Source organism: Parasteatoda tepidariorum, chromosome 2 (genome assembly GCF_043381705.1).
Source record: "Parasteatoda tepidariorum isolate YZ-2023 chromosome 2, CAS_Ptep_4.0, whole genome shotgun sequence".
NCBI lineage: Eukaryota > Metazoa > Arthropoda > Arachnida > Araneae > Theridiidae > Parasteatoda > Parasteatoda tepidariorum.
The window spans coordinates 23,224,738-23,245,953 of record NC_092205.1 but is presented as its reverse complement, the minus strand read 5'-3'; the positions used below and the strand labels follow the sequence as shown (position 1 = coordinate 23,245,953).

Genomic DNA, 21,216 nt, shown 5'->3' with positions numbered 1-21,216 from the left:
CACTGTAGCAAATGGAATTATAGCTGCCATAGCTCGCTTTACAAGCAATGGGTAGGCTTCCAAACATTTTAAAAATTAGGAGTAGTCAGCGGACCCCCAAACTATAACTCATGGACCCCTTTAGGGGTTCATGAACCACAGGTTAAGAAACCCTGTCCTAGATCAAGAATTGAGACAACTTCGTGAAGGACTTTTTGTTGGAACTAAACGGTATATGCTTACACGTAAAGGAAAACCGAAACCACCCACGCTTAGCCAAACTGCTAAGTGATTCTAAACCCATGATCCGCCTACCACTATTTTATGTCAGAACTGTGGTCAGAGCAAGCCGAGAGTAGATTTCGTATCAACCAGCTACCGCTGTGTTTCGAACCTGAGGCACCTCATTGAGAAGTGAACGTTTTATCTCTTAAGCCATTGCGCCTTCGAAAATCTTCCATGGTTATCCCGACTGTAAGAGTATTTTTTACCAGAGTAGTTGGAAATTGAATTTATTGAGCTATAACGAATAAGAAACACGCTTTCTTGTAAAAATTCAGTTTAAAGTTGTTGATGATATAAAAAATATAGTAAAAATATAATAAATTTTCGTTTTGTATTTAAAACGAAAACTACCTTCAAAAATTTCTTTATCAATTTTTGCTGAAACAATTGTCTCGGTTTTAACATGTTTTTATTTACCAGGAAATTAAACTTTAATGGTGTTTAAATTAGTAATTAATGTGTCATTCGTTAGAGAATAAATTCATATTCTGTTTGCAACTGTTATCTGAGCCTACAAAAATAAACCAAAACAATGAAAACTTATTATTTCATTTACTCATTTTCTGAACCAAACATTGAACCTATCATGTTTTGTGTACCAAACATTTGTATCCAATAGAAAAATTTTGCATTTAAGGGCCGCGATCAAATAACCATCTAAAAATTTTTAAATAAATCTTATATTTTTATAAAGTTTATTCTCTAGACATGAGAATACTATTGCCTTCTTTCTCATTTCATCGTTATGATAAAATAAGAAGATTTTTGAACTATCAATATTTCGCAATTTTAAAAAATATTGACATTTTTTAATTATTAAAAAAATATTTTTGAATATCACTAGTTTTTCCTATAGCCCTGGGCTGCTGATGCCCCTTTCCCCATTCTTGATGGTCCTACATACTAAAAGTTAAAATATCTAATACCAGAGTATATTTTAAATAGAAAAGAAATCCATTCTATTTATTTCTCCTTCAGTAAGTCTTTTAAGTCCTTCAGGAGTAAGTCCTTCAAGAGACACTAAGATGTCTGTATAACTGATGTTAAATAATTTCAAATACTAACTCTTTTTGCTTTAGCCGATTATCCGTTTAATAAAGATGTGAGAGCTGTCTGATCAACTTTTTCCATTGTGATTTTTACTTATTATATGAATTTATTAAATCGAAACACGAGAAGACAATCAAGGAAAAGTAAAAGAATAACATTGCGAGCTTCTTTTCGAAGCTCTGTCGCCAAGGCACACATTTATGATGATTTTATACTATACGATGATTTTATACTATATATTTAATCTTGCCGCGAAGAATTATCTGGGCTTTTGAACAAACAAATAGCTTAAATATTTTAAAAGTTAATGTATTTTTTTGAAAATTGCCTATTTTTGGCAATATTTTTCCACTTAGATGAAAATTATTAAAATCACTGCCTTATTCTCAGCTTTTGTAAATTTTTATGAGCACAGTTAATGCAGCATTGGAATAAGTTTTAGAACATAAACGCTTTTCATTTTCATAAAACTGTTGCATTTCTCCATATTGACGTTTTGTGCCATTTTCAAAATAAGCATAGACAGCGCTGGCTTTAGATAGACTAAACTTGATCAAACAGTCCAGTTGCAAACTCATATCAGTTATAAAAATACCATATTATTTACAAAAAAGTGTCATTTCATATTACAACGGAGATTTTCGAAAAACAGCCTTAGTTCTCAAATTGGATTGCTGTTAAAAGCACAAAATGATGTCTGATTTAGAAAGATGCTACCCGGCACTGGATACCCAGTAAAATTGGTACTAAGTATCCGGTACTGGGCTTTGAGAGTAAAACGGGTACCCGGTACCTAAAATAATTCGGATAATAACCGGGTAATGGAAATTTGAGAGGGTGCAGGATAAATGTTTCAAGTTAACAAAAATGAGAAATACGTCGCTCTTCGCCAGAACAACACTCTCAAATCATTAAAAAAAAAGTCTCTACTGTCAATAAAAAAAATAAAAAAAATTAACGAGAAACATTAATGCAATGAAACCTCCTGAAAAGATCACCTCTATATAGCGAGAGCTCTTTTTGACGATACAACGATGTTGCAATTAGAGTGCACTAAAGACTCTGCTATCAATGATTTACTTTTAGAGTTGAAAGTTAAATAAGAAAAAAAAAGTTATTTTTAGAAAGAAAAAAAAACAAACCTCTTCTCATTTTTTAAAGCTAACTAATTTTTATGATATAAAATTGAATGCAAACTTAAACAATAAAACATAATTGTTTATTATTTAAAATAGCTTTATCATTCATAATTGGTAAATTTGTTTTTATACGTAATTTTATCAATTAGGATAATTTTTATCGATGCAAAATTTAATTCATCGATCTGACTTTTATGATGCTAACAGAAGTGGCATTTCCGCACCAAGAAAATAACATTGACTAAAATTAAAATCGTTTGCGAAAAATCATGTACCTTCCATAACAATTTTGAAGTCAATGAAGCAGGGCTCGAAAAAACTCAGAAATTTTACCCATCCCCGAGAACGGCTTGTCCAACAATGTACCCCTCCTCCTTTGAAGCTAACCCGTAGCTTCTAAATAAATAAAACTATAATTTTCTCTTATTTATTACAAACATTTATATAAATTGCACAATGAATTAGTAGTTATTAGAATTACAAATACTAGGATTACATTATACAGTAATAAAAGAAATACTAGGCTACCTAGTATGTATTTCTTTTATGAAATAATTTAAGTGAAAAAGGTCAAGTTATCTGGAATGTCAATTTATTCGAGGTTTCATTGTAGGGGGGAGGGTATAAACCGCAGTAATCAAAATGAGGCAGAAGGCAGGAAAAACCTATTTTTCCATTTCTAATATCAAGCAAAAGTAATTTATTTTTAGGTAATTTCTTACTTTTGTCGTTTCATTATGGCATCGTGTTCAATTTTTTTTATTTATTTTTTAAATTGCGAGATTTTCGATTGAAATTTTGAATTTAAGGTACATTTTATTGAAGAAATCATCTAAGCGTTTCAGTCAGCAATTTGTTTTCTTCATTTAATCGTGATGGATGGAATTTAATTCTTACCTTCTGTTGTTACTCCTTCCATGGTAACATCTGTTATCGTTGCACCACCTGCGTTTCAAATAGAGTAAAATTTGTTACTTATCAAAATAATACTTATAATACAATCGCATGGAAAATCATGGAACAATAAGTAAGAAATAAGAAATTAAACTATTTTTATCAATCACCACTGGCCTCTACAATCTGTGTTTTTAATCCATTTTCTTGCTCTACTTTTTTATAAAATTATTAATTTTAATAAATACAGTTTTATACAAAGTTCATACAGGTTTTTATAAATTCGGAGATTGATTAATGGAAGGGCATTGGGAACACCTGCCCAAGCCTTCAATCTTTAATAGGCCTTCTAACAATTGTAAACTACAGTCAAACCCCGCTATAGTGAATCTTCAAGGGACAGAAATTTCGGTTCACTATAACCGAGACTTCACTATATCCGTTCCGCAAACAATTTTAACTAATGGTTTCAACCCCCCCCCCTCCTTTTAGTACACATTATTTAAATAAATGGCGAATAAATTGAAATACAGAAATTACTGAAACATAAGACGCAATAACAAAAAATTTATTAACTTATTTTATTATTACTCTTTGGTCTTGCGTACAAATAAAAATTTGTAATCTTTAGCTGATGAGCAATCCTCACCATCAGATATAGAAACACTTCCCGGCTCTTCGATAATTTTTCCTGAATTTATATTATTCCGCTTTTTAAACCTGTCTAATCAGCGATTCGAGCACATAACAGTAGTCTCACCAAATTGCTTAGCAAATTCATCGGCTTTGTTGCTTTGATTTGAAGCATTTGTCCAGATACTGGAAGATTGCGGCTTCTTTCAATGTTGAACCAATTCAATAATGAAGCAAACAAGAAAAATGCTTACTGCTACATTTCATGCTATAGATGGTTTTAAAAATCGGCATATGTATTTATTTTGAAGTAGAAATTTCAAAATTATTACAAAAAAAATGAAGAAAATAAATCAGTCGAAGACAGAAAAAAGTTCATAATATCCAACTTCCTGTCTTGTTTTGTTTCACTATAGCCACAAAAAATAACATTATACGTGTGTAGCAAGGCAAGGGAGCGAGTATTTCGTTCTCTATATCCGGGAGTTCTTTATAAAGTATGTTCACTATAGCGGGATTTAACTGTATTTATTTACAAATATTTATTACATTTTTTGGAGAAAAAAATTTGTTTTTGCAAAATGCATATTCCAATACGTCTGTAAATAAGATGAGAAATGAGAGTTTCTTAATAAATTTTTGTTTTTGACTTTGGAGAAAAGAAAAGCTTATGTCACTCTTTTTTACATAGAATTTTATACCAAAACAAGTTAAATCACTCACCATTTTCTTAAAATTAAAAGATAAAAAATTCACTATATGCTTTGTAAGTATTTGTCATCCACGATGTATTCGTTGAGGATTCAAACATTAAAGTTCAATTGAAGATTATAACCTCAAAAATGTTAAATATAAATAAAATGCTTTAATATTATTTTATTTAGTAATACTTGATTTCCATGGCGACTGCTGTTAAAAGGACGCCAAATATAATGCCAAGCTAGAATCATTTGCATTTAGTTTGTGGCCTCCATATCTCTGTGATTGCTTTCAATTTTAATTCAAAAGGCTTGTTTTTCCCATAAGATTTTCGCCACATGAATTCCACAAAATAAGACTTGAAGATGGCTAGCCATGCCTCTTTGCCTTTTGTTCCTAACAGAAAAAAGGCTTTTTCTTTGTTAACCATTTTTCACATTGCATCGCCACAAACTTTCCTTAACATAGAGTTTCATTTCGTGTCCATTTACGCATAATCGATAGCGAGGTAATACATACTTCTATTTCCTGGAGAAATCAAACGGCATCTTCCTCGCTCCTCAGCAAATTGAAAATCTGCAATTTTTTTTTTTAAATGTATAATTCGAACAAAATAAATTACTATAACTCGCGGTTGAAATGCAAAACCTAAATGGAACCGAAAGTGTGTAGGGTTACTTTTAGTTTGGCTACTTTTGGCTGATTGTTTTACATGATTTGGCGGTTTATCGCGGTAGTCGATGAACCAAGTAGGTACCCTGATCAAAGAATATATAAGTGAGTCTTATATATTCTTTGCCCTGGTACCCATCGATCAAATGAGACGACTATTTATTTGAAGATCAAGATTAGCTGATCTTTCAACTGGTTTTTCGTTACAAGATTATTGAAAGCTAGAACTCTAGCGGTTCCAATTTTTTTAGGCCATGGAACCTTAAATGATCATGCTCCTTTAAGCAGATCACGGCATAACAGAAAGAAAAAAAAAAGAGTTCATTAGCAGCTGTGAATATGATACGGATTTCCACATACTTTTTAAAATCTCAAAATTATTAGCCTGTTTTTAAAATCCCGAAAAATGATTTAAATCAAATGAATCGATTTTTTTCTTAAAGAAAAGAGTCTCGCAAAAAGTGGCTACTAATTTTTATGTCGCCAGAGCGGCTGCTATTCGTAATTGCTAGTCTAAAATTCTATTTAAACCCCACTTTAAAATTATTTAATAAACTCCAAACTCGACCAATTTAACTCGATTACTAGTTTTAATTGAATATTGACATGTGGGAATATTAACTGTTACTAGTTACTTTTTTATGTTTTACTAAACATATTTTTTAGGCTTTTTTTTGCATTATTTTATACTTATTTAGGCCAAAATAAGTGGAAAATATTATGCTAAGAATTTTTATAATTTGTGGTTTGAAACTCTGGCGCCTTTTTCTACATTGATAGTAAAATCTTCCAAACAAAATTTTTTTTTTAAATTTACACTTATTTGCAGTTATTTAGATCTAAAAGAAACAGTTATTCAACAATTTAATTTCATTAGCAGCTCAATTCAAAATCAATTGTTGATAAATTTTTGAATATGAATTAAACAAAAAAATTTCAAACTACTCTTTTTGTGTTTTATATTTTAGTACAAGCGTAATTCCAATAATCTAACAGATTTGTTTTAGTATCTAGTTTTTTTTTAAAATAAAAAGTACCAAAATATATTTTTTGCTTGATATTTAAGTAATTTTTTTGCGTCAAAAAATGTATAAAAGGGATGCCTGGTATCTCATCTGTGTCAAATGGTTAATGAAACAGTTACTATTAATATTTTCTACACATTGATCTCAAACTATTATGAATTATGGTCATTGCTCCATTTATAAAATTTTTCAACTTTCTGCTCTAAACAAATTAATTCTGAAATTAAAAATAATATATTTTATTATTTTTAGCTCCAAAATTTGCCTTTACATTGCAAAACATTTCTTGGAATTTCTCTTTGGCCCATTACTTAGTCTGAAATTAGCACCTAATAGCTGTAGTTCGATTTTTTTTTAAAGCTTATTGTATTAGCTCAACACTTCTTACTACTAATGACTAATACTATAATTACTTCTTACTACAATTACTACTAATAATGTACCTTCATGATAGTAGAAGAGAGATCCGAAGCAGGAATTATGTCCTCTATCATTCTCTGCTCTACATTCATATTCTCCTTCATCTTCTTCAGAGATGTTACTGAGGATGAGTTCGTACCATCCATCTTCATGCTCTATCATCTCACGGTGGCTAGGAATGGGTCGCAGGGAGTCGCCGCTTCTCCACCAAGAAACGGTCGTCGGATCGGCTGGGTCATTGCTCACTTTTACCTTGTTGAAATTTAAAAAAACTTCAATGCACTTTTAAAAATTTGAAAGCGCTATTTATTCTTTTTCTATATATGATAAGGCTTACTAATACTCATATTAGGGATTAAAATATTATACATGGTATTCATAGTAGTTCTGTATTCATCGGTATTCATAGTAATTCTTATAACTGATTTCTTATCCCTTTGACGCAGAATTTGTATTAAGCCTGGTTTTCATACTTTTTTAATTATTTTGTATTAATTTAGGTGGGTCAAAATAGGTGATAAAAATGCACCATGGAACACCAATGTCTTTTTCTGCGTTGAAGATAAATATTTCAAACACGGCTCGCGTAGAAATAATAATTTTTCATATTTGCTGTTACTTAGCTTCTTAAATTTACAAAATCAATTATTGATAAATTTTTAAATATGAAGAAAACAAAGCACTTGAAACTATTTTTTGGGGGGGATTTTATATTTTAGAACAAATTTAATTCAGATAATCTAACAGATTTTTTTTAGTGACTATTAAATTATTTTTAATTATTAAAAAATACAAAAATATATTTTTGCTTGTAGTTAGAGCATCAGGAAAAAATATATAAAAGGGACACCAGTTCCCATTTACGTCAAAGAGTTATACACTCAATAATTCAGCGTTGAGCCATATTTTAGTATTTTATACCATATAATACAATCAACCTTAATATGATGATAAATTGAACCATATTTCCGTTCAAATTGAATTATGTTGTTAACAAGTTTAAGATATATGGTAATACCCATGTACTTAATGGTATTACCATATATCTTAACGATAATGGTTTAACGGTATGAGACAATTTTTTGCTTTATTTTCTTTTGATGGCTTATAAACACCGATAGTGGAAATTAAATAAATAGAAGTGAACTGCGGACAGGTTATTTCCATTCCACGATTATGCTTGCCCTGGAATAATCTGAATTTCAATTTCTAACTAGCGTTTCTTAACTTGAGAAAATTTGAAGTTTCTCTATTTAGTACTCTAAAGAACAAAATGAATGGCATTAATAAATGGCAACCTTAAGTGAAGTTAAAAATAAACTGGTTTTAGTAAACAGTAATTGTTGAAATTTAAATAAATTGATTGTTTTTAGTACCTGAAAAGTGACAATGTCGCCATCGGTTGCTTCTGTTTCGATTGGGAGGGATTGCAGAAAACTTGGTGGTGCGGCCATCGTTGCTAAGTTCTGAAAAAAAATTTCATATAAGATAGAATTTATTTATAGAATTTAATAAAACTGTTTTTAGCTAGTTTGTCCAGAGCTTCAATACTTTACTGTTTGCATAAAAAAACATATATTTTCTTTTCTTTCTTTCTTTTTTATTTATTTATTTTTATTATTAATTTTGAAATAATATGCGCTTCTCCTGGGAATTATTAAGAGCAATTTAGAATTTTTACGTACATTTTAATCGAGCTATATGGTTGGTCAAAATTCAACCTCATTTATATGATAAATAGATTGAAGAAAAAATGTTTTTTATTAAAAATAGAAGAAAAATTATAAAAATTATTATTTAGTTATTTGTTGCATAGACTAAAACAAATTGATTTTGTAATTCAGATAGTAACGATTCACTTTTCAACAATCTCGCGCTTAAATTTTGGTTTGGTTCACTCCAATAACACCGAATTTTTCTATTGAAATGCTGAAGAGTACCATTGTAACAGAAAAACAATGTAAAGTTCTGTTACACTGTAACAGATTCCACTGTAACAGGAAAAAGCAAGAATAAAAAAATAAAGTCATAAAAAAATAGAGTAATAAAAAAAGTCAGTAATTTCTGTTCCCATTGTATCTATAATAATTTTTTTCCTGTACGTTTTGTATTTGGTGTATCCTTAATTTTATAATATTAGACAAAAAAATATATAGCCACATGTTTTTTTCTCTCTCTCTTTTTTCAATCTGTTTAGAAATCAAAACTGTTTTAGTGAACTAGTTTAATTTCGCTAGACATTACTAAGAGATAATGGACGATTGTTTAATTGGCTTAGTTTACCTCTTTGTTTTACCCCTTTCTTGTGTTATTGTCGGAGCATCGCCAAAGTGGATATGGTGTAACACCCTCCAACCTTGAACGGTGACAAGAGGCTCAGTGTAAAGAGGGGGCCGCCATTCTTAGTTACCCGCTTGGCTATGTTCCCACCCGCGTGACTCAACATATCATCGAGGCCGACACCACCTGAGACGACAAGTTAAAATTCCATTGTAGTGAAATGCCAATGATCTGTAGCCAATAAACTAATACAGTTTAAAAAGTCAGGAATTTCCGGTTTGCTGTTTACGCTTTGTGAAAATCAAATAGGTTCGAAAAATTAATTTGTTTTAAATATTGATATTTTTATTACATTTTAAAGCCGTATATTTACTGTTGATGCAATTTTCTTTATGGGTAACGATAGCATTTAGTGTCGTGGCCAAAGACAATTGCATCAGTGGAAATTGCATCAGTGGAACCCGTGATTCTTGCAACCCACGCAATTATTTATTTATTTATTTATAATTTATTAATATTTATAATTTATTTATTTATTTATGATTTATTTATTTATTTATAATTTATTTATTTATTTATAATTTATTTATTTATAATTTATTTATTTATTTATTTATAATTTTAATGTATTTATTTTATTAGTTTATTTATTTCTTATTTTTTTTATGCTTAGCTAAATGTATTAAAAACCAAGGTTCTACAAAAATGTGAAATTTCTAGGAGCATAAGACTGATTATTGGAAGTAAGCATGTTTAAAAGGGAAAATAGTGAGTCAACTATTTGCTTTTGAGTAAAAATTTATTAAATAATTGAGCGTCAGCTAAGAATTTTTAGGAACCTGTCATTTGTAGCCCACACCTTGTAAAAATCATACAGTAATAGGCCCAGGAATCATTTCTGAGACCCTGTTTTGCGTTTATCGTTATGTTTTGGCGATTTTGAAAACTCGTCAATTTAAGCAGCTTTTAAAACATAATGAATTCTTCGCTGTGATGGAATATATGTATATATAGAGAGCAAAAAGTATTAAAATAAAATATTAAAAAAATAAAAAAAAATTTTGCGGATATAACCGTGTTAGTTCATGAAGTGATTATATCTTTTAATTATTTTGTTTTCCGGCTTTTTTATATATTTTATTTTTAAATTAAAAAAAAATTTAAAAATATTTTTAAGAATATTTTATTTTAATATTTTTTTTCTTCTTTTTCATTAATCTTTATTATTTTACAGGTTTTCTCTATATTTTTAACAAACTCACAAATAAAACTAATAAACCACAAGCCTAATTCACAAAAAATAAGAGCAAACATTTTTTTTTTTTTTTAAATTTTGAAGGGGCAAAATAAATTTCGTTTCCCTATACTTTTACAGCAGATAGGCGAATATTTCTATTTGAAATCACTGACCCTGGCTAACATGGAGCCTTTAAAAATAATAATAATAATAATTTTTTATTATAAAAAAAGCTATATTATAAAAAGCTTTTTTCAAGCTATATTATAATAATTTCCTTTTAACATAGTAAATACTTCAAGGAACAAAAATTTCAATATTAAAATAAAATGTGACTTTGAAGATTGTGTTTTAATTGTGTAGGATTTTTATTAACATCATGTGTTTTACAAAATTATCCATACTCAAAAACTTATTTTTATAGATGAACAAATATTTTTAGAAAAAACATTAAATTTATCTTCATTTGCTTTCTGAAATCAATAATAATAATAATTATGAAACTTATAAAATGTCAACTTATTGAAGCAATTATGACTTATTGAACTAAGTGCTGTGATTCATTACCTCACCCCACATGTAATTTTGTTAACTGAAATTTAATTGATACAGCTATTAACACAACGATACATTTTTAACTTGGAAAATCAATACAAATTTTAAACTATCTTATATTAAAATGCTTGTTGTGACAACTGTGTTTGTCACATTTACTGTCTTGAAGAGGAAAAAAAAATCATAATTTATTCAGTTCTTTTAAATAAATTTCATTCATCTGAAAAAATTTCTGTGTATTTTTAATTTTGTTTTCATGTTTCTTTAAATCAAAAGTACGATTGTTATTTTATTTTTGCTTTTTTATTCATCTTAGTTTCGTTTTAGTCAACTAAGTAAAAATAGATCACGTACTTGTGTCGGTCGGTAAATTCTAGCAAATCAAATTAGTTTATTTAAATTACCGGAGACTGTCGTATGCCTTGGATGCATGAATTAATTAATAAGAAATATTGCAAGAATAATATAAAAATAATTATGTTATTCTATCTCTTTTGTTTAAGCTTCTCTCCCTAGAGAAAATAATTTCCCGCGTAATTTTTTACATCACTCAATTCAATTGCGACTGTAGTAGCGGCCACTCCTCTTTGATAAAGATTACCTAATTTATTTACTCATTCACTTTACTTACTCAATTTGATAAACTAATTTATTATTTAATAATTTTTTTCTATCTTTACCATGCAAGATAAATTCTCCTACAATATATTTACAGAAATAAATTCAATTATGACGTAGGTTTTACACCGACAAGCAACGACATGTTTGTCACACTTGTAATAATAGAATTATCAATGTTTTTTTTTTTTTTTTTTTTTTTTTTTTTTTTTTTTTTTTTTTTTAAAAAGTTCATTTGATTTAAATGAATTGATTTTTTTTAATAATTTGATTTGTATCATGATTTAAATGTAAGTTATATCGAGCTGATTTAAGTTGTTCTTGATTACAAGTTTAATAGCTTCGTAAATAAAAATTTTGACGAAGATAAGGAAGGGGTAACATCACACTTAGGTTAAAATAAAAACATTTATAATCAACATATTAATTGTTTATATACTAGTGTTTTTCATATTTTTATCAAAATAAGCACATATTAAATCATTATTATTATGCTCAATTATTGCTAAGCTCACAAGAGCCATTAAAGAGTAAAAAAATTTTTTTAATTGAAATAGGATCTTGTGTATTTTGATTTTTATGTAATAAGGTGTGGCAAGTCAGGTATTGTCAAGTGTGACATTTTATTAGAAAACGGAGGAAGGAGTAATAAATATGGAAAAAGTGTGACATTGTAGGACAAAAGTAAGACATTTTGCTACAGCTTAGTGGCCAATTGTAGCATATTTACAAAACCCACTTTTTAAAACATGTGGTGACTTGTAAAAAAAATTTAACTCTTTAAACGATTAAAATAATTGTTGGTATGAATAACGTTAGGCATTTCTGTTAAAGCATTTCTTAAAATATGGAAAACATTACAAGTTATATATCCAAAATGAATAAAAAATTAGATATACAAGTGTGAAATAATGTCATTTTTAGAATATTATAAAAAATTCATTTTAATTCTATGCGATTCACTAATGTCGGTCTTTTATAGATCCACTTACACCACAAGACCATCAATCCGTTTCCGTGTAGTATTTCTATCACTCACTCATACGGATAAAGACGAGAATTGTATCCCAGTAACCTGTTTTTCCTCTGTCAGACTTAGTTTATAAAACCACATGACTACGTAATATTGTTTAAATTCGGCCCAATAAAGCCGATTCCGATTTTTATTACTTTCAATTCAATTTAACTCATGCGTATTATTCAATAATTACATAATTGGGTATAATATAGCCTACGTCACAGGTTGTGTTGTTCCTACTAAATTTAACCCATGAACGGCATTTTCTGCGAGCCTAACTTCAAGCCACAAATAAACAAACGAAGTGTTCGATCGTTTAAATAGCTGCTCGCCAGATTTTATTGCATTATAAAGAAAANCTCGATATGAAAACGATATCTCTGTTTGCGTCAGACGAAAAAGTGAAAAAATGAACCGATTTAAAAAAAATGCTTTAAGAACAACTTTTAATTTTTGTGTCAAACTAGATTCATCTAAGCATTTATCACTAAGTAATCGCTATTATTAAACAATCGTTGAGTAAACAATGTTATTATTTTAAGTAAAAGTTATATTATCTTACCTTATAATAAAAAATATCCTCAGCTGATATTATCTTACCTTAAAATAAAAAAGCTGTAAGATAAAGATCAGACGATTATCCAAACTCCTTCATTGATTTGAATCAGACGATATTTATCCTGTGTCAAAACACGTCACTGATGAGATTCACTTTTAATCCATTACTTATAAACCATAAAATGGCAGCGACGGCGAGACGACTTCGTTCTTTGAAGAGTGGAGAAGATGGATGATAATTCCCCCCAAGAACACAACAAGCCACAAATGCGGATGGAAAAGTGGATGATCTTTCTCTTCTGAATCCAACGCCACAACGGAAGGATGAGTACGGAGAAATAATCCTCAAAATTCACCCAAATAAAGGTGCCAAAAAGCGGGAGAAAAAAAGGGAAAGGTATTTTTTTTTATTCCTTGCTTCGGGGCATTAGTGGAGTATTAGGTTTTATTAAAATGCTTCTTTTTTTCCTTTGCCAAGAAAGTCAACACATACGTCACTGACTTGATGCTTTACTTTTCCGATGAATGAAGCTTTAGTAATATTAAAAGCATTTTTAACTTGTCCCATATAGAATTGCCATGGAAAGTTTTCATTATTTGAGCTAATAATTTAATTTTACTCAATTAAAAACATGTAGTGTTATATCCATCGTAATAGAGCATTTAAAAAGTTTACCTCTTAATATCTTGTAAAGGGACTTTAATTAGTTTTTTATTCTGGACATAGCTTAAAATCAGGGTTGTCACAGGTGACTAAAATGCGATTATATGCAACTATTTTCAACCTGAGGCAACTATGCCAATTTTTTATTTTTTTTTATTTTTTTTTTGCCTGAAAAGGTTAATAAAGCAACTATTTTCAGAAAAAAAGAGATTATTTGGGAGACTTTTCTGTGCTCCTAATGATGTTTTTTTAGCATAAATTTTATTGATAACCCTGGACGCAATGATTTTTTTTAAAAAAAAAAAAAAAAAATTTGAATTACTAATTTGAGTTATCACTTTTTAATGCTCTCAATATCCACAGATTCCATTGTAAGACTTATTTTGTATCTTGAACGCCTTTTCAATGGTGATTGCTACCAAATTCTGCTAGATTTTTAAAAAAAACAATTTTTAATACGATTGTAGGACGTGTGATTTTCGAATTTGAATAATCACATATGTATATATATTTGCTGCATCAATTATTGATAAAAGGGAAAATTCTTTAAAAAAAGTAGTTTTTTTTAATAAAGTATTTTTTAATGGAATTCTAGTAATTAAAATATTTAATTTTTCTTAAATATTCAAATTTTTTTTACATAAAAATTTATTGCTTGAACACTAACGTTTATAGAAGAATTATCATATTTGGAACCAACCTGACTAAATGGATCATGTTATATGACAACTAAGTGATTTAATAAAATTTTATTATTATTATTGAAAAAATTTTGTTCTTATTTAGGCAACTATTTTCATGCTTTAGGCTACTAAAAGCTACTACATATTTTGTTATTTTTTTCTGTGGCAACCCTAAAAATGCATCTTTAGGAAAATAGATACAGCTCAAAATGCATGTTTAAGAGAATTCATACAGCTCGGAAATGATTGTTTAAGAAAATAAACATAGCATTTAATTCCGTTTTTCAAACTTCTCTTATGAAAATCGTTCTTTTTTAAAGATTAAATATAAATAAATTCATTAAGTGATACACTCCATTTGCCTCAGTTTCTTGCAAGAATAATTTTTAAAAAAACTGTCCTTTTTTTAAAAGATATTAAAAGTCAGCAGTTCTTTTTACAAGTTTGTCGAAATACCTATAAGTTTATAATAGTCTTATTAAATCGACCATCAACGAATTAAGATTTTTTTTAAAATCACTTTATCGTTAATTTTCCGAATGCGAAGAAATGCCTTGAAAAATTGCATCTGCAATATATCCAGCATCTCCCAATCCGAAGCCCGGTATTTGTGCCGTAAACGTTTAAAAAAGAATTTCGTAAAATGAAATGCTCTGGTGGAATAAATGTAGTAAAAGAGCTAAAATATTTCGTTTCATTTTAAAAGTGCTCGATGTATAACGCATTACTCCAAAAGTAAAATTAAGGGGTCAAATCGATTGCTCTCCAGACCAAACTATTGAAACCATATTTCTCAGATTGCGGCTCCTCCACCCCCCATTATTTGAAGGTTAGGAATCTAAATCTGTCGTAAATAAGTTTTTGTGTCTGATCATTGTGGAACACCTGGCGTTTAATTTTTCTTTTCTGGGTTTCATTATTCTCTTTTAAGAACTAGAACTAAAAATACATATTTAATAAATATTGTTCATTAAATTGAATCTTCATTTCACATGGTATAAAAAAAAACTGTATTTGTCAAATCCGCGACTTAAAAATTTACTCGAAAACAACTGCAGCTTATTGATTATATGACTATCACGATAAAAATCGGATTTTTTAAAAAAAAAAAATATGTACGTAATACTTCTAACGTCATCACATCGAATGAGAAAGCGAAATTATTTACCTATGACTCCATTTTTAAAAAGCCTTGGATATGAATTTTTAAAGAATAAATGAATTCGTCTTTCGATTGGAACTCAACAAAGCATTACACACTCTGCACTAAATTTTCCCTTTTTTTAATAGAATCCATGAAGTTATGTTGCTATAAAATTTGTATGAAAATTATAAATTAGCTATTGATATGTCTGATCAAGTCGTAATAGTGAAGGTCATAAATTTTTAAATGATATTATATACTAAATAATATAGGTTAATATAAGTAATCTAAGTTAATTTGTTTCCGTAAGCGACATTGAACTAATAAATATGATGTATTATTTTCCTACGTTTCTATCTATTTAATAAATTTATGCCTCGATTTCTATTTGTTTACTCAATTTTTATTCGAAAATAAGATTATAGTCAGTTTGACGTTCTAGACTGTCAAAATTATGTTGATCCAGTTCAGTTGATTTATTTAAAAAGAATAAGGGATATGGTTGTTCTAAAAAGAGCATCTTCTTTGAAACAAAAGTCTTTGCTGGATTTCTTTTGCAATGGAAAATAAAGAAAAATGTGGTAAAATCAGTAATTGACAAAAAAAAATTATAAAATGCTGAAATATGATTTCAAAAAAATTCAAAATGAAGAAAAGTAAAAAAAAAAATAATAATAAGTAAAAAATATTTAAAAATTGAAAAAAAATTTTTTTTAACAGAACTATTTTAGATAGATAGTACTGCCAGTCCGAACCTGGAAAAGTGTGAAGGGGAGTTAGTGCATAAATAATAATCATTTGAATTAGATTTTAAACAACTTTCCAATTATCCGAACTTTTCATTATCCGAACCACGTTCGGTCCCGAGTCCCGAGCAGTTCGGATAATCGGCGCTCTACTGTATTTCTATTGCATATCACGTAAAAATAACATCAGAATCCGCCATTTATAACTTAATCAAATTAATGCTATTCTTGCATGCAAGTTTCTTGATGGTTATTTGCTTATCGAAAATTTATGGGATAAAAGTGATATAATATGATAGAAGTTAATGTTAGGTAATATGATAAAAGTTAAAATGTCAATTCTCTAAGCCTCATCGAACTTCCTTGAAATAAATTATTCCATTGTAGTGCCATCTATGGATTCAAAATAAAGGCNCAAATCCGCGATATAAAAATTTACTCGAAAACAACTGCAGCTTATTGATTATGTGACTATCACGATAAAAATCGGATTTTTTTTTTAAAAAAAATTATGTACGTAATACTTCTAACGTCAGCACATCGAATGAGAAAGCGAAATTTTTTGCCTTTGACTCCATTTTTAAAAAGCCCTGGAAATGAATTTTTAAAGAATAAATGAATTCGCAACAAAGCATTACACACTCTGCAATAAATCTTCCATTTTTTTAATAGAATCCATGAAGTTATGTTGTTATAAAATTTTTATGAAAATTATGAATTAGCGAGAATTGATATGTCTGATCAAGTCGTAATAGTGAAGGTCATAAAATTTTAGATAATATTATTTACAAAATAATATAATTTTTAAATAATATTACTTAGTTATTTGTTATTTAGGTATTATTTCCGTAAGAGATATTGAACTAATAAATATGATGCATTATTTTCTAACGTTTCTATCTATTTAATAAATTTTAGTCTCGATTTCTATTTGTTTACTCACTTTTTTATCCGAAAATAAGAAAAGAATAGTAGCAAAAAGGCGTGCAAAGAGCACGTAGAAAAAAAGCTTTATCTAACTCATTTTTAGCACAAATATTTTTATATTTTTTAGAAAAAAAATCAGTTATGCGAAATTTTGAGTTTTCTATATTATTTTCTCTTGTTTACACTTCTTTCTTTTATATGATTTTATCTGCAGTGATTGACTTTTTATAAATCTGGAGTCCTTAGTATATCTCGTATCTGACTTTCCATTAGTTTTATTCCTATTTTTTTAAGTCGTTTTATTATGAATAAAATTAAAAATATTCTCTGCCATTTCTATATTGTACGTTTTACTGCATGTTAAATAATTTTATTAAAATGAGTCTATTTAAACACATAAAAAATATTGCAAACTTAAATAAAATGAATTGTCGATTGAGATGGGACGGTGAAAATTAATCCGAGAAATTTTAAATTATATATAAAAAAAAAAAAAAATTCTGTATTTTAACGCAGTGCACTGCTATTAGAAATTAAAATAACGGCAGTTATTTTGCTAATTTTAAAAGATTGATTACAAGAATTTTACTAAGATTCGCGTAGATATTGGGGGAAAAAAAAAACTTTAAGCGACAGAATAAAAGATGTGTTTAAACCAGGAGACTGAAGTTCGCAAGTAATAAAAATTATATTGAAATTTTTAAAGATTCAAACTTAAGAATGTGGATTTCAACTATTGTATTGAATTAGTATATAAATTATCTCTTTTGCATATCACGTAAACATAACATCAGAATCTACCATATATAACTTAATCAAATTAATGCTATTTTTGCATGCAAGTTGCTTGATGGTTATTTGCTTATCGAAAATTTATGGGATAAAAGTGATATAATATGATAGAAGTTAATGTTAGGCAATATGATAAAAGTTAAAATGTCAATTCTCTAGCCTCATCGAACTTCTTTAAAATAAATTATTCCATTGTAACGCCATCTATGGATTCAAAATAAAAGCTTTTAATTTTAAGTTTACTTTTTCAGTTTATATCATGATATAATTTAAATTTAACTAATTAGCAATTAAATACGAAACATGTCTATTAAAATTCGTTGTTAATTAAATTTCTGTTAGTGACCTAATATAAATAGTCTAATAATATTTATTAGTGAATAAACTTGTGTTGAAGTTTCCGAAGCTTTCTTGATGAATTCGCATTTTACGAAGTGTAGTGTCATAAAGTGACACTAGATGACACCAGATCATGCTGTAAAAGTGGATGACGAAAAATTCTAAAGCGAGAGTTTAATTCTTCACCACCCACTTATATTTCTCCATTATACCATTGGACAGAGATTATAACAATTATGTATTGGATTTAGCAACAGGCGTGTTATATTATTTTGTACTCATAGTTTCATTTTACTTAATAAAAAACAAAAAGGATACAGATTTATAAATTTTTGATAAAATGATTACTATATTTTAAATAATAAGGACTAAAAGAACAGATTATTCAGGCTCTATTTTTATCTCATTTTTAATTTTTTAACTATAATCGCTTAAAAAATTTTGATTCATTTAATTTTTTTTAAAAAGTGTGTTTTATTTATAAATTTATTTTAATTATTTTATATTGCAAATTTCATATTTTATAATTTCTTAATGGTAAAAGGATTAATAAAGTTCGAAATTTTCAAAGTGAACGAAATTTATTTATTGGTGTAAAAAAAAAAAAATTATCAATTCAACTTAAGTAAAACATGGTAAAACAAAGTTTTAGCGGGAAAATGAAAACTCCTAGGCACCGGCGAGATTCGAACTCGCGATCTCCTGTTTACTAGACAGGCGCTTTAACCAACTAAGCCACGGCGCCACGTGTGAGGAACGAAATTTACAATTTCTTATAGAGCATCATAATAAGCATTTACTTAAATTATTGTAGATAGTAAAATATAGTTCTGTTCTAAAAGTTCAATAAATATGCAGATAAGATGTTTCCTCTTTGTATGCCTAGGTGCAGACTTTTTTCAAACGGTTCGTATTTTTACAAGATAAGGAATTTTATGAATTTTGGTTTCAGAGTGAATACTTGTGTTTATATATTGACTACAGTTTCAGTTGTTACTTTCATCTAAAATGTACAAGACATTTTTAGTAAGTTTTATTTTTTTTTATGACGAACTTTGCAGTAAGAAATAGCTTTGCTCTAAAATTTTAATAAATGTACATTTAGATTAAACGTTTTTCATTTCTTGTAAATATGTTTTGAAATGCTGTCATTTTTTTCGAGTGAGTATTATAAATGAAATAATTTAATTTGTATATTACATTCATTAAAAAAAAAATTGCGGTGTGATGAATATATTTGCTTAATTATCGTATGTTCTGATTCATTAGTTAATTTATGATAAAATTTCAATAAAAAATAGACAATTTTCAAACTTTATTTTGTTTTTGAAGCTTTTTTTTATGAATTTATAATTTTAAAACAAAAATGTTATGGAAATCAAGGGGCAACATATGAACATCAGCTTTTTTTTTAATCTAAAAGATTCTAATAATAAATTGCCGTGCCCTTTCCCCCTAAAATTTTTTTCTTCACTCTACGCCTATTAATTGCGGTATAAATAAAATATATCAGTGACAGTAGACCGGAAAATTAAAATTTTCAGTTGGTTGCCAAAGGTTTATAAACTGTAATGATTTAGTAGCGACTTTTTCCGCAAATCCAATGAGTCGGTGACCGATATCGTAAATCCTCACATTCAATAGCCACTTTTTGCAAAATTCTTTTACTTGGATTAGTTTATTTTTTATTTTAAAAAATTCACATTATAAAAAATCTATGGCTATAAAAATAATGTGAGTATGTGACAAAATTTAGTTAAACATGACTTTAAAGAACTTAATTTAAAAGTATTTGGTTAGGCGAAAGACATTTAATGTATGCATTACAAATTTGATATATATGAATTCATATATGAAATATATGAATTTGAAGTTAACGAATTCTCCTTCGTCTTGAATCTATCCATCACAAATTGATAGATTCTATTTTGCATTCTGAAGAATCAAAGTTTTGAACTTAGACTTTGGATATTTTAATAAAAACTTTGTTTTCCAGTGTCATTCTGCATTGATGTACTTTTATCATTGAATATTTTTTTTAAATGAGAAAGTAAAAGGGAATTATGGGATAGAGTGACCGGTTATTTATTTAATTTAAGTCGCCACTCTTTTTGTTGACTCGCCAAGTAGTGAGTGGTTATTTTCAAGTCAAAGTGACAGCAAAATGAAAAGTTAATAAAAACTTTGTTTTCCAGTGTCTTTCTGCTTTGATGTACTTTTATCATTGAATATTTTTTTTAAATGAGAAAGTAAAAGGAAATTATGGGATAGAGTGACCGGTTATTTATTTAATTTAAGTCGCCACTCTTTTTTTTTCTTTTTGTTGACTCGCTAAGTAGTGAGTGGTTATTTTCAAGTCAAAGTGACAGCAAAATGTAAAGTTCATAAAATATGCTTTAAAAATCTCAGAAGCATAATTATATCTAATATTATGTAACAGGAGTTGTGGTGGCTCACAGGGCTAAAGAGAATACAAGGGCTAGTTCACTCCGCTCTTAGAGCTGAAGCTACGATTTCCCTCCTCATGACGTCACTGTGTCTACAGATCTCGGAGATCGCAAGCAAAGATATGATAACTTTGCATCTTTCTCTTGTAAAAATAAGTTAGACTTTTTCTGGTTATTAGCCTTCAAACTTTACGTAATTAACACATTATTTCCGTTCATAAACATAGTTCAAAAAAAACTTTCTTGGTTATTATATTAAAAAAATACCATTTTAAACTTATAAAAATGTTTTGCTAGTTGGTGAAAATGACACGATAAATACTTTATTTTAAAAAGTTCAGTTTTAACTTTAACTATTAAGAAAAATGAAGGCATATATCGACACTTTTTTTATCTACATATTCTTTTATAA

The 21,216-nt window shown here is 28.2% G+C and overlaps 2 protein-coding genes and 1 non-coding gene across 5 annotated transcripts in view; 1 reads left to right on the top strand and 2 right to left on the bottom strand.

Annotated features, from left to right (window-relative positions):
• Positions 1-13,378, bottom strand: part of LOC107442351 (obscurin) — a gene marked incomplete in the record, with an annotated part of 263,706 nt that extends 250,328 nt beyond the window's left edge. Inside the window, 4 exon segments of the mRNA XM_071177300.1 lie at positions 3,351-3,398; positions 6,820-7,048; positions 8,173-8,262; positions 13,105-13,378. Of these exon segments, the coding sequence (XP_071033401.1) occupies positions 3,351-3,398; positions 6,820-7,048; positions 8,173-8,250 (355 nt within the window).
• LOC107445053 (uncharacterized) overlaps positions 1-21,216 on the top strand; it is a 43,414-nt gene that overhangs the window by 12,201 nt on the left and 9,997 nt on the right. The window contains exon 1 of one of the 3 annotated variants that reach the window (XM_016059372.3): positions 19,247-19,383. The exons of the other annotated variants lie outside the window; for them this stretch is intronic. Coding sequence (XP_015914858.2) covers positions 19,366-19,383 — 18 coding nt within the window. The 5' untranslated portion in view covers positions 19,247-19,365. Of the gene's footprint in view, positions 1-19,246; positions 19,384-21,216 lie in introns of those variants that run through there. 3 annotated transcript variants of the gene reach the window in all.
• On the bottom strand, positions 19,029-19,102 carry TRNAT-AGU (transfer RNA threonine (anticodon AGU)). The gene has a single exon. It is a non-coding gene; the product is annotated as a tRNA-Thr (tRNA).